The sequence below is a fragment of the Thamnophis sirtalis genome, unplaced genomic scaffold (genome assembly GCF_051295495.1).
Source record: "Thamnophis sirtalis isolate CommonGarterSnake01/CBP01778 unplaced genomic scaffold, rThaSir2_p1.2 scaffold_5, whole genome shotgun sequence".
Lineage (NCBI taxonomy): Eukaryota > Metazoa > Chordata > Lepidosauria > Squamata > Natricidae > Thamnophis > Thamnophis sirtalis.
In genome coordinates, this window is record NW_028261385.1 from 87,621,322 (window position 1) to 87,634,867 (window position 13,546).

The 13,546-nt window shown below is 35.9% G+C and overlaps 1 protein-coding gene across 1 annotated transcript in view; it reads left to right on the forward strand.

Moving 5' to 3' along the window:
* The window catches only part of ACO1 (aconitase 1), a 70,039-nt gene that overhangs the window by 15,562 nt on the left and 40,931 nt on the right, over positions 1-13,546 (forward strand). The window contains exons 2-3 of the mRNA XM_087716144.1: positions 7,105-7,219; positions 8,215-8,383. Coding sequence (XP_087572270.1) covers positions 7,123-7,219; positions 8,215-8,383 — 266 coding nt within the window. The 5' untranslated portion in view covers positions 7,105-7,122. The remainder of the gene's footprint in view (positions 1-7,104; positions 7,220-8,214; positions 8,384-13,546) is intronic.

Genomic DNA, 13,546 nt, shown 5'->3' on the forward strand with positions numbered 1-13,546 from the left:
TAATTTATTAAAAGAAATGAAGCATGGGTGCTTCGTTTTACTATCATATAAATGGAAGAACTGGCATAAGGCTAAGAGTCTAAATTATGGATTGTATCCTACAAGAAATCTAGCTAGCTACAGTATACGAAGTGCTTTAGATATTTGAAAGTGTTGTAGAAAAATATAGCAGTAATAGTTACTTTAGTAGTACCTATGATACAAATTAGTAAGATAATGTAATCTTTTCTTATTGTTAAAGAAAATAAACATAAATATCCTGAAAAATATGAAACTTTAAATAATGCTAAATGCTAATACAATAATAATTTACACTATACTGCCAAATGTATTCGCTCACAACTGAGTCTGATTATGTGGTTCGGTGAGCAAATACTTTTGGCAATATAGTGTATATGACACCACATTAATTTCAGTTTTTCCATGGGAATAAAGTGCAGATCTTAATTTCTAAATTATTAACAGTGTAATGGACATATCTGTTTAGAAATTAGCTTTATTTTTTTCTGTGGGATTACTCTATTTTAAATATAACAGGGAAACTTGTCAATATATTTTGACTTTATTGTAGCAATAATACTCCAAAGAGATATTTTGTTAAAGCTGTAAATATTGCATTGGTTTCCAAAATATGAATTGCTTAGACAGATGTGTTTGTACAGGTAGTCCTCGAATTGTGACCACAATAGAGCCCAACATTTACATTGCTAAGTGAAACATTTGTTAAGTGAGTTTTTTCCCCATTTTGCAGCCTTTCCTGCCACAGTTAAGTGAATCATTGCAATTGTTAAGTTAGTAACATGGTTGTTAAGGGAATCTGGCTTCCCCGTTGACTTTGCTTGTCAGAAGGTCCCAAAAGCTGATCACATGACCCCAAGGCATGGCAACCGTCATAAATATGAACCAGTTGCCAAGCATCTGAATTTTGATCATGTGATCATGGGGTTTTTGCAATGATTGTAAGTGTGAAAGACGATCATAAGTCACTTTTTTCAGTGTCGCTGTAACTTTGAACGGTCATTAAATGAACTGCCTATATTTGATCACTTACAGCAGGGGTCTCCAAACTTGTCAACTTTAAGCCTTGTCTGTTTTCAACTCCCAGAATTCCTCAGTCAGATAACTGCAGAAACCTGGAAGTCCACAAGTCTTAAAGTTATTAAAAAATTGGAGCCCCCTGATGTATGGCATGGATTGGGAACCTACTGGTTGAAAGGGGCTTTCTTTTTTTTTCTAAATCCCCCCAAACCACCTCTTAATGTGCAACATATAATTTTGTGGTTTTTAGGATTAATTTAATGTGATTTTGTTGGACTTTTAAAATAGGTTTCTTAAAAAAAGAAAGCCTCATGAGAAAAAAAAGCAGGAAATCTTTTTCCTCAATACTGAGATCTTCAGTTGTAAAGAAAGAAAAGAAAAGAATAATATGGATCTCTAACCAGGTTTTGACCTTCCTCGCCAGCATTGGTCAACTCTGAACAGGATCTGTACCCAACAGGGTATTTGCCAGGACTCATTGTTTAAGTGGGATATTGTCTATACCCCTTAGTGTGACTGCGGTGCACCTTGACAAAATATCCATCACATTGTGTCTGAATGTTCATCAAAAGTTTACACCAGCCCAATGTCTGATTTTTTTCAACATAGACCACCCTGTCCTTGAATGGCTGGGTCGACTGGACATTAACGTTTTTTTTTAATCTTGAAATATTTTATTTTATTTTCATAACACACACTCACATGTATACTATACATAGCCCATATCATATAGTATTAAATAATAATTACATCAGTTCCTCTTGTCAACAATGCCCCCCAAAATAGAAACCCATTATAGCTCTTCTGCTCTCCATACACCTCTTTCTTCTACCACCCTCCAACTTTCTATCTTCCCTCCATCATCCCCCTCTACTCTACTTCCCCTCCCCCTCCACTCCCCCCCATCCTTCTCATCTTCCCCTCCCACCCTCTCTCCCATCCCTCTCTGCCCATCTTTCTTCTTTCCCACTCCTCCTCTCCTTGGTGTATTTCCGCTACATGTCAATATGCTTAGCCTATCCTATTTTTAAAGAAAAAGTAATAATAGTAATAGTAGTAAGAATATAAAATAAAGAAAGAAAAAAAAAGAAACAGTATACATGTGGTGTCAAATTACATTGAAATGTAACACATCTCATCTAACCTGATATATATCCCCCCCACCCAACCCCCTGACCCCCCACAACCTACCCCCCCCCGGCTTCCCAGAACCCGTACACGGTATAGATTTTTAACAAACACAGTCTAAGATATATCGGGGGGGGGGGGAAGGAATAAGAAATTAATAACATCTTTACATTGAACTTAGCTCCTCCTTGCTAAACTAACTTTAAACAATTTAAATCATTCCTGATCTTAAGCATAGGCTATCTGGAATTCCTTAGTCCCGTATTTATTTTGTATATAATCAATCCATTTTTTCCAGTCTCGTTTATATCTCTCATTTGAGTGGTCTTTAAGATATGCAGATATTTTAGCCATCTCGGCTAAATTTGTGACTTTCAATGTCCATTCTTGGATTGTAGGCAAGTCTTCCTTCTTCCAGTATTGCGCCACCAACAGTCTTGCTGCTGTTATTAAGTGCAAAATCAAGTTAATCTCTACCGCTGTACAGTCAGTAATTATACCTAACAAAAATATGAAGATTAAACTTTATCCTTTTTTTAAGAATATTTTGTATAATCCACCATATTTTTATCCAAAATGCCTTAACCTTTTGACAAGTCCACCATATATGGAAATATGTAGCATCGAAAGAACCACATCTCCAACATTTGGGTTGTAAATTCGAATACATAGAAGCCAACTTTTTAGGATCTAAATGCCATCTATAGAACATCTTGTAAAAATTTTCTCTCAGATTTTGGGCTTGTGTAAATTTCACATTTCTTACCCAATTCTTTCCCATGTGTCCAACATTATTGGTTCTTCAATATTTTGAGCCCACTTTATCATACAATCTTTAACTAATTCTGTTTCGGAATCCATCTGTACTAATACATTATATATCCTCTTTATATGCATTAAACTTTGATCTCTTTATTTGTTTAAATAGATTATCCTCAACTTGCATGAAACCAATTTTTTGATCTGTTTTCCACCTGGCCTGTAACTGCCCATTGAATTACCTTTTCCTCTTTTAATACATCTAAGGGTTTTAGTTGTAATACCCCCCTTTCTAGGGTAAGAAGCTGTCTGTAAGTAATTCTATCCTGTTTTTGTGCTATGTTCATATTTTCTATTGCATGTCTAGGAATTGCCCACATGGGTATCTTGTCATTTAATTTGTATTGATATTTTTTCCAAACCCGCAATAAAGCATTCCTTAAAATATGACTTTTAAAATTTATGTCCACTTTTTTGTTGTATAACAGGTAAGCATGCCAGCCATATACCAAATCATGTCCCTCGATATTAAGTATCCTATCATTAGTTAAATCAATCCAATCACTGATTATAGATAATACTACTGCATCATAATATAATTTTAGGTTGGGTAATTTCAAACCTCCCCTCTCACGCACATCTTGCATTATTTTTAACTTTACTCTCGGCTTCTTTCCTGCCCATACAAATTTATTAATACCCTTCTGCCATTCTAGCAAATTCGCATCTTTTTTAAGTATAGGTAACATTTGGAAAAGAAATAAAAATTTGGGTAAGATATTCATTTTCACTGCTGCTATTCTTCCCAACAAAGATAATTGCAACTTGTCCCATTTTTTCATCTCTGTCTGTATACTATGCCAAAGTGGTTCATAATTATACTTAAATAATTTCCCAATATTAACTCCCAGATATTTGACCTTTTTAATTATTTCACATCCTATCATTTCTCCTAGTTCTTCCTTTTGTTTAGTATTCATATTTATAGCTAGTATTTTTGTTTTCCCTAAATTTATTTTAAAGCCAGACACTTGACCATATTGGTTAATCGTATTCATTAAGATCATACTAGATTCCTGCAGTTGATCCAATATTATAACCAAGTCATCCGCAAAAGCACGCACTCTGTATTCTTGCTGCCTAATCTTAATTCCCTTTAGACCGTCCAAGCCCCATATTTTGTTCAGCAATACTTCCAAAGTTATAATAAACAATAGTGGAGACAAGGGAAAACCCTGTCTTGTACCTTTTCCAATTTGAAAAGAGTCTGTTAAACTTCCATTGACTATAATTTGAGCCGTTTGCTGTTGATATATTGCTTTGATTGATTGTAAAAACTTTCTCCTATTTGCATTTTTTGCAATGTTTTCAACAGGAATTGCCAGTTAACTCGATCAAAGGCTTTCTCAGCATCCAAAAATATGAACGCAGCAGGAATTTGATTGTTCTTTCCCAAGTATTCTAGTGCATTAATAATTAATCTTATGTTACTTTTCATTTGTCTCCCTTGAATAAAGCCTGTTTGATCACTGTGTATCAATTGTTGAATAACCAACATTAACCTATTTGCTGGTATTTTGGTAAAGATTTTATAATCTACATTAAGTAATGAGATAGGTCTATAGTTTTTTGGTTGAGTAATATCTTGGTCTTCTTTGGGTATCAGGGATATAAAAGCTGTCTTCCAGGATGGGGGCACCTTACCTTCCGTTTGAATCTTATTAAATAGTTCCTTAAGAGGTTCTACCATTTCTAACTGTAGATTTTTATAGTAAGCCGCTGTCAAGCCATCTGTGCCTGGTGCCTTCCCTGCCTTTAACTGCTTAATTACCTGTAGAATTTCCCCCGAAGTTATTGGTTGATTCAATTTTTCCTGTGCTCTTCTTTAACTATGGGTATTTTCTCTTTGTCTAGGTATCTCTCTATATCTAGGCCGTTAATTTTATCACCCTTATACAGCTCTGTAAAAAATTCCCGGAAGGCCTTTTGAATCTCATCCTGTTGGAACACTTCCTTCCCTCTATAGAGCAGTTTAGTTATGTTTCGAGAGTTTTGCTTTTTCCTAATCTGATATGCTAACCATCTGCCAGATTTATTTGCATTGCAAAAGGTATTGTGTTTTGCGTATGACAAACTAGTAGCTACCTGATCTGAGATCAACATGTTAAATTGGGCCTTTAATATAATAATTGCTTCTTTAATCTTTGTGTCTCCTGGGTTTAAAGTTAACTCCAGCTCTTTCTTCCTGATTTCATCTTCCAATTCTGTTCGTTTTACCCCTTGTTTATGTCTATGTGATCTATTTATATTTATCAAAACTCCTCTCATATACGCTTTACTTGAATCCCATACAATTTCCATAGGTGTACCCTTATTCATATTAAAAACAAAGTATTCTGTTAACAGTTTTTTACAATCATTAATATACTTTTCATATCTGAATAAATTTTTATTCAATCTCCAAGACCTTCTTGCTTGTGCCACCCCTCCCAACTCCATCCAAACTGGGTTATGATCTGAAAAAACTCTAGCCGAGATCTTTGTCTTCTTCACACTGGAAAGCAAATCATTAGTAATTAATATAAAATCGATCCTAGAAAAAGATTGATGTCTATCAGAGAAGAAGGTAAAGTCATATTCTTCTGCATTTCTTTCTCGCCAAATAGCTCTCAATTCAAAGTCATCCATCATATCGAAAAAGGATTTAGGTAGTTTTGCTCGCATTTGAGTATTTGGACGGGAAACCTTCTTATCTTTCTTAGTATCCATAACACCGTTCCAATCGCCCAGTAGTATGCAAGACCTATAATCCCACTGTACTAATTTAGCATGAAGTTTTCTATAAAATCCATCTTGTTGTTGATTAGGAGCATATATTCCCATATGTCTTTTTCCCTTCTAATACCAGATCTAACGCGATGTATCTTCCATGGGGATTTGCTTCGATTAGTTCAGCTTTCATGTCTTTTCTTAAGTATATAACTATACCGTTTTTCTTTTCCATAGCAGAAGCTATAAAATGTTGACCAAGTCTTGTATTAATCAAATATTTTTGATCAGTTGATCTAATATGAGTTTCTTGCAAGCAAATTATATCATTCTTGAACTGTTTAAGATAATGGAATATTTTCTTTCTCTTCTGTGGAGAGTCCAATCCGTTGACGTTCCATGTTAGAAGCTTAGTTGTCATCTTTGGTTTCCTGAAGCTTTTTTAGAGCCTCCTGGATAACCTGTTTAACCTTTGGCCTGACTCCTCCCACTGCTTCTAGACTGGTTACTGTAGCTTCTTGACCGATGGCAGGTGATTGTTGGAGTTGTTGCATTTTGGATTGTTGCTCCATTCATCTGGTAATCATACGGTTTGGTCTTTGTTCCATAGCTCCTTGTGCTTCTAAGAGAGAGATTATCTGGTAATTGTGTAGTTTGCTGTCTATCTTGTCCTTCTTGTGCTCTTTCTCTAGGTCCAGATGGTGCGGGATGTCCAGCCTTCAAAATATTATGGTAAAAATCTCAAGCTTTCCATACTGAGTTAAGACGGTATCTTTGCCTCTCAAATGTGAGTGCTAGGCCAAATGGTGTGTCCCATCTAAACTGTATCTGGCGATTTCTAAGCTCTTCAACTAAAAAAGCATAGTCTTTCCTGGATCTTAGCATTTGAAGTGGTATCTCTTTCAAAACAGTCAATTCCTGACCCCCAATTTGAAGTTTACTTTTATAGGACTCTTGTAATATCATATTTCTAATCTCTCTTGTAGTAAAATATATCACTGACTATCATTAACATTTGAACCACTATAAGTCCATGTATTTGCCATATGCTAAGTAAATAATCTAACCAGGGGGAAAAATACTTGCCCCAAGCATATCCTAGATATATTGATCGTCTTAAGAACCAGTTTGGTCTACTAGTGGTTAAGGCACCAGGCTAGAAAGCCAGAGATCATGAGTCCAAGTCCTGCTTTAACAATGAAAGCTATTGTTCCAATCACTCGCTCAGGTCAACCCAACTCACAGGATTGTTGTTGGAAAAATATAGGAGGAGGAAGATATGTGGGATATGTTCACCACATGGGATTCTTTGTAAAAAAAAAATAATAATAATAATGGTGGAATGCAAATAAATAAAAACTCTTTAAAATAAAATCCAGTGATATAAATCTGTTTTATATTTCTCAATAGTAGCAAGACTTTACAACAATGAGCAACCCCTTTGCGCATCTCACGGAGCCTCTGGACTTGGGCCAGTCAGCAAAGAAGTTCTTCAATCTGAATCATCTGAAAGACGCCAGATATGGTATGTCGGCTATGGTCAAAAGGGCTTGTCCCATGCCTGAATTCACCTGCTTTCATGGTGTTATCATTTGTTGATGGGTCTCAATGATCACTTTGGCTTTGTCCTTTAGAGACCCATAGCTCATTGGAAAACACAAGCAAAAAAGTGTCCAATTTTAGGACTTTCCATCTCCAGCCAGAAAGTTGAAGTATGGAAAGGTTGGTTTTTAAGCATTACTGCCCTTCAGAAGAAAACATATTGAATTAAAGATGTGAAACATTTTTTTCTGTTTGGGGTGAAAAGAAGTATGGAGAAATATTTCTCCTAACCATCCAAATGGCTTTCATCAGGCAAGCCAACCCCTTGCGGCTTCACAGATATATTTGCTACCAATCTCCATATGTATAGATGTCACTTTTTCCCCGTTTATTACAGAAAGTCACATCTTTTTCTTTATATTAAAGAAAATTATTCTTTAATAATCTAAAAAATATTCTTTATATCTCCACCTGATAGTCTCTCAGTGGGTGGGTCTCCAAATTCCAGAATTATTAGTTGTTGATCTAAAACAGCTGTCAAATTGGAGGCCCATGGGCAAGATAATGCGTGACGCCCACCCCAGCTCCATGAATGGGAAAACGTCATCAAATGTCACGTGACAGCAACATGACCTTGCAAATTTGACACCTGTGATCTAAAAGATTGTAGATCTATAGATCCAGAGATTTTAGAAGACTGGCTTCATTTCTGTCTCAATCTTCTCCATCTGTATATTCCTGAGAGATGTGGATTTCAATTGCCAGAATTTTCATCAATTTGTGGCTAGCTGGTGATTGTGGGAATTAACATCTGGAGTGTGCCCAAAAGAGAAGAGTGTTCTGTATTGTGCCTTTGGTTTTAACTCAGAGAGACGCTCCCTATTTGATGAGGCAAATGTTTGAAAATCTCAGCTTCTTTTTCTGAGTCTGCTTCTCAGTTGCATTCTTTCCTCCTCTCCCTTTTCCTTTCTTTCCCAGCACATTTACCATTTTCTATCAGAATCTTGCTGGAGGCTGCAGTTCGCAACTGTGATGAGTTTCTTGTGAAGAAGAATGACGTTGAAAATATCCTCAACTGGAAAGTGATGCAGCACAAAAATATTGAAGTGCCATTTAAGCCTGCTCGGGTTATTCTGCAAGACTTTACGTGAGTTGTGTGTGTGTGTGTGTGTGTGTGTGTGTGTGTGTGTGTGTGTGTGTGTGTCATTTTTAGTTGTTCCAATTTAGTAAGTTTTTCTCAGTTAGCTTATTTTTGGTGGAGAACATGCAGCAAAAATTTGACCTTTGTAATATTTTGGGTTAAATATATGTAGTTCTCGGCTTATGACCACAATTGGGCCCAACATTTCTGTTCCTAAGTAAGACAGTTGTTAAATGAATCAATGCAGTTGTTAAGTTAGTAACAGGATTGTTAAGTGAATCTGACTTCTTCATTAAGTTTGTTTGTCAGAAGGTCACAAAAGGTGATGCACTGCATCAAAAGGTGATACATGTCTGTTGCCAAGTATCCAGATTTTGATCATGTGACCACGGGAATGCTGAAACGGTCATGTGAAAAATGGTCATAGGTTACTTTTTTTACTTTTTTCAGTGGCATTGTAACTTTCAACAGTCACTAAATGAATGGTTTTAAATTGAGGACTGCTTGTACTTCAAATTGCACTGGGTTGGAAACTTATAAACAGACAGCATTAGTTTGTTTCTAGGAAAACATTTCATTCATGTTCATGAATATCTCAAGCAAAATTCACCAAAAACACTGCCTTTTGATATTTTAGTAGGTTGCAATTGTCTACTAAGAATCCGCATGCAACTAATTTATTTGTAGTATTGTATTTATTGTCATTGTACAAAATAAATAACTTGAGAACCCTCTAAAATATATAAAATTCAACTCCCAGAATTTTTCAGAATGATTATGTTAGTTAGGAATTACGAGGTTTATTGAACCATGGTGGTACAGTGGTTAGAATGCAGTACTGCAGGCTACTTCTGCCAGTTGCCTGCAGTTTGGCAGTTTGAGTCTCACCAGGTTTAAGGTTGACTTAGCCTCCCATCCTTCCGAGGTCGGCAAAATAAGAACCCAAATTGTTGGGGACAATAGGCTGACTCTGTAAACTACGTAGAGAGGGCTATAAAGCACTGTGAAGCGGTATATAAGTCTAAATGCTGTTGCTATTTGTATTATGTTTGCCTACATGATACAAATTGATTCAGTGCAAATTGACTAAGTTTTTTTTTCTCAATAGTGGCTATTCACTGCTAACGTTGTGTCTCTTGTTTTTAGGAATGATTCCCCCCCCCCAAAAAAAAAACCAGTTACAGAAAATAACTTTCTTCCTCTTGAACCAATGGTCTTCAATATGTGGGATATAATTTTAAAATTAACCTACCTTGTATCATGGTGATATGACTTACTCCCATTAGTACCACCTTAAATCTGAAAAGCAAACTTGGGAATCATCTGGTCATACTGTATTTCCTCGTAGAAGGGGGAAAACAACCTGTGACCTCATGTAGAGTCACAGCTTGGAGATCAGTGACAAGCAAAGGACAGAGTTCTGATTACTGTAGTCTTTGGCTTGGTGACCAAAGTTAAAGTTTGAAATTGAGCAAACTTTACAAAAGCATCTTTACATTCAAGGCAATGTCAGTGATTGCACATCTCTGCCAATTATTAACATCCACTGCCATTTTTTAACATCTCAGTGATGTTTATCTAGCTCCCTCTTTTTTAATATTTTTGCAAGCTAAATTTGAATTCGTTATTTAAAAAGTTTAAAAGGTTTTTAACTTTTAAAAAAGTTTAAAAGACCTATCAAATATCCTATATACCATATAGTCATTAAAAACTGATAGTACTGAAATAAAATCCTACAAAACTTAATAATTGCCACCCAGCTTATCTATAAACATATAGAAAAGCAATGCAGAATAAGTAGCAAAATAAATTGCTAAACTGTTTAATACATAAAAGAATTGAAAACATATGGAATGTCTTATGGTAAAAAAAACCTACAGAAGATTTTAAAAAGGGAGGGGAGAAGTGGGACAAAAGACTCACTAGGAAAAAATCAGACAACTAGAATTGTTATTTGGGAAAATATAAAGTTAAGATAAGGGGTTTATTCCCAAATATGACAATAAACTGGAGCTGCTAACTGATTGAATATGATAATGGAAAGATAATTAAATAAAGGTCAAAAGACATGGAAATGGATAAATATGAAACTGATATGGGGAGATTGTAAAGCAGAGGTTTGTGATTTACTTTTTTAACATGATAATTAAACTGAGTTGCTAATGGATTGAATATGACAATAGAAGGACAATTAAGGGTTAAAATATATGAAACATGGATATATATAGAACTTTTAAGATGATGAATAAAGTGAGATGTACATTTGTTATTCTATATAGTAGACTAAGGGAATTGTAATGAACACTGAACAGCAAGGATTGCTATTTATAACCAATTAAGGGTAATCTAATCCAAGATATGGAAAAATGGAGAGGGAACATGAAATATAATTACAATGGGAAACTATTGAGATTTAAAGACAGAATCACAAATTGGGTTTCTCCTTTCAGTCCCTTAAGCCCATCCTCTTCAGTTCTGAATGGGAAAATAGTATGTGAAGCTTGAGCATATTAAATAGTTTGATAAGGCCCAGGAATCTTCTATTTTGACATTGGTGCTACTCGCCTGACTTGGTACCTCTGTTCACAAGTAGAGCTCTATTGTGTCAGAAAGAAAGGCTTGAACTAGCATTTTTTTTCTTGACAAGATACATGCTGTTTTTCTGAATGCAGAATATGTATTTGGAACAGGGTAACACAGCAATCCTTTCTAACATTGTGGTTACTCAATACCTGCCTTGAGCCTTATATAGCAATCTGTGAAATGCCATCTTATACAATGTACACAATGGCCATTTTTCTCAAAGCAATAACTATAGCCATTGCTGTGAATCAAAATCCTTGCAAACGAAGTCTGAGCTTTGTGTAAATGTGAATGAATGATATAACACTTTGATAGGAGCATCACTGCAAGAGTAGAATATCTCCTTTTTCTTAAACTACAGTTAAGATATACTTTTTCATTACAAGCTAAGTACTACAACTACATTTAGAGTTTGGACTCTAGTTTCTGACTGTGTACTGTATACATTTTAATTCTTATGTATACAAAATTTGTAGGTTGCCACATATACATGAACATTCATTCCATAGCAGGCTTATTCTTTTCCAAAATAACTTTCATTTCCCCCAAAATTACCTGTGAGAATCTGCCCTAGCTAAAAATACTGAGTTTCTAAAACAAATATAAGGCAGTGGGAATGGAATCATTAAATTCTGTTCTAACCTTTGCTAAACCTGTTGTGTGGTCTTAAGGAAACAACTAATACCATTTATTTGAAAGAATTCCAGATGAATTTGAGTTGCTGATGCTGGAGAAATGTACTTGCAAAGGATTTGTTCAGACATTGTTGTGTTATTACCCTAAGTAAAGCAGTGTCTGAACAAATTCTTTGCAACTACATTTTTGGATAAACCATTGCATTATTAGTTGTAGATTTAATTATAGTTTTGAATAATTTTCTTATTTTCCATTGGAGGAATTGGTATTTGTGCAGACACTTTGGGGGCGTAGAATTAGAATAATCTCTCCTAATTCTTCTTCAGTGTACTATAAGTTATATAAAATATAAATTTAGTGCCAGGCTCATTTATTCATTTATTGGATTTGAGCGGTGATGAGATATAAAGGATTTTTGGATAATACTATAAGAGTTCTAGCTTGTTTACTGTTGTGACAAATTGCATTAAAACTAGAAGTTTTTTTCACATTAATCTTTCCTCCTCCTCCTCCTCCTCCTCCTCCTCCTCCTCCTCCTCCTCCTCCTCCTCCTCCTCCTTCTTCTTCTTCTCCCATTCCCTGGATCTATTTGTGATTTGAGTCTCAAACATTTGATTGCAGAAAGTTTGCTTAATATTCAATGTCCAAAATAATTATAGGTAGTCAACTTAAAACTGTTCATTTAGTTCCAAGTTACAACAGCACCAGAAAAAAAATGTTTTGCACATTTACGACTGTCACAGCATTCCCAGGTCACATGATCAAAATTTGGATGCTTGGCAACTGGTATGTACCCGTATTTTTTGGAGTATAAGATGCACCAGAGAATAAGACGCACCAAGGTTTTGAAGAGGCAATTTTTTTAAAAAATCACACAACCTGGGACGCTGCAACTGTCATAATTACACTCTGAAAATCTCCCCAAAATGGCTTGTTTTTTGCGAAAATGGGCCATTTTTTTTTCAAAAAGAGAGCATAAATAGTCTTTTAGGAGGTTTGTAGAGTGCTCCTGGGGGCTGGGGGGCCAGCAAAACTGAGCAAAACAATGACTGGTTTTTGGTCATTTCTGCCCTCTCCAGCCCCCAGGACCACTCTAAAAGCCTCCTAAAAGCTATGCACGGCCATTTTAGTGAAGGGAGTGGGTTTTTGGGAGGCAAAAATGTTGTATTCAATGTACAAGACACCCAGATTTTCAGCCTCTTTTTTGAGGGAAAAAGGTGTGTCTTATACTCCAAAAATACTGTAATTATGACAGTTGCAGCGTCCCAGGTTGTGTGATCATCTTTTGCAACCTTCTGACAAGCAAAGTCAATGGAGAAGCCAGATTCACTTAACAACCGTGTTGCTAACTTAAGAGCTGCCATGATTCACTTAACAACTGTGGCAATAAAGGTTGTAAAATGAGGCCAAATTCACTTAACATTGGTCTCACTTAGCAACAGAAATTTGGGACTCCATTGTGGTTGTAAATCAAGGACTGCCTGCATATACCATATTTTTCGAAGTATAAGACACACCTTTTTCCCTCAAAAAAGAGGCTGAAAATCTGGGTGCATCTTATACACTGAATACAACATTTTTTTGCCTCCTGAAACCTCGCCCCCTTCAACAAAATGGCCATGCATAGACTCTAGGAAGCTTTCAGAGAGCTCCTGGGGGCTGGGGAGGGCAGAAATGAGCAAAAAACAACACCCAGCCCCCAGGAGCATTCCACAAACCTCCTAAAGGCTATCTATGCCCTTTTAGTGACAAAAAACGGGCTGTTTTTTGCTTGTTTTTGCCCCCACCCCATCCAGGAGCAATCTACAAGCCACCTAAAGGCTATTAATGCTCTTTTTTTTTTGAAGAAAAAAAAAGGGGCCACTTTCATGAAAAATGGGCCATTTTGGGGAGGTTTGCAGAGTGCAAACCCTTTTTTTAAAAAAATTGCCTCTTTCAAATCTTGGTGTG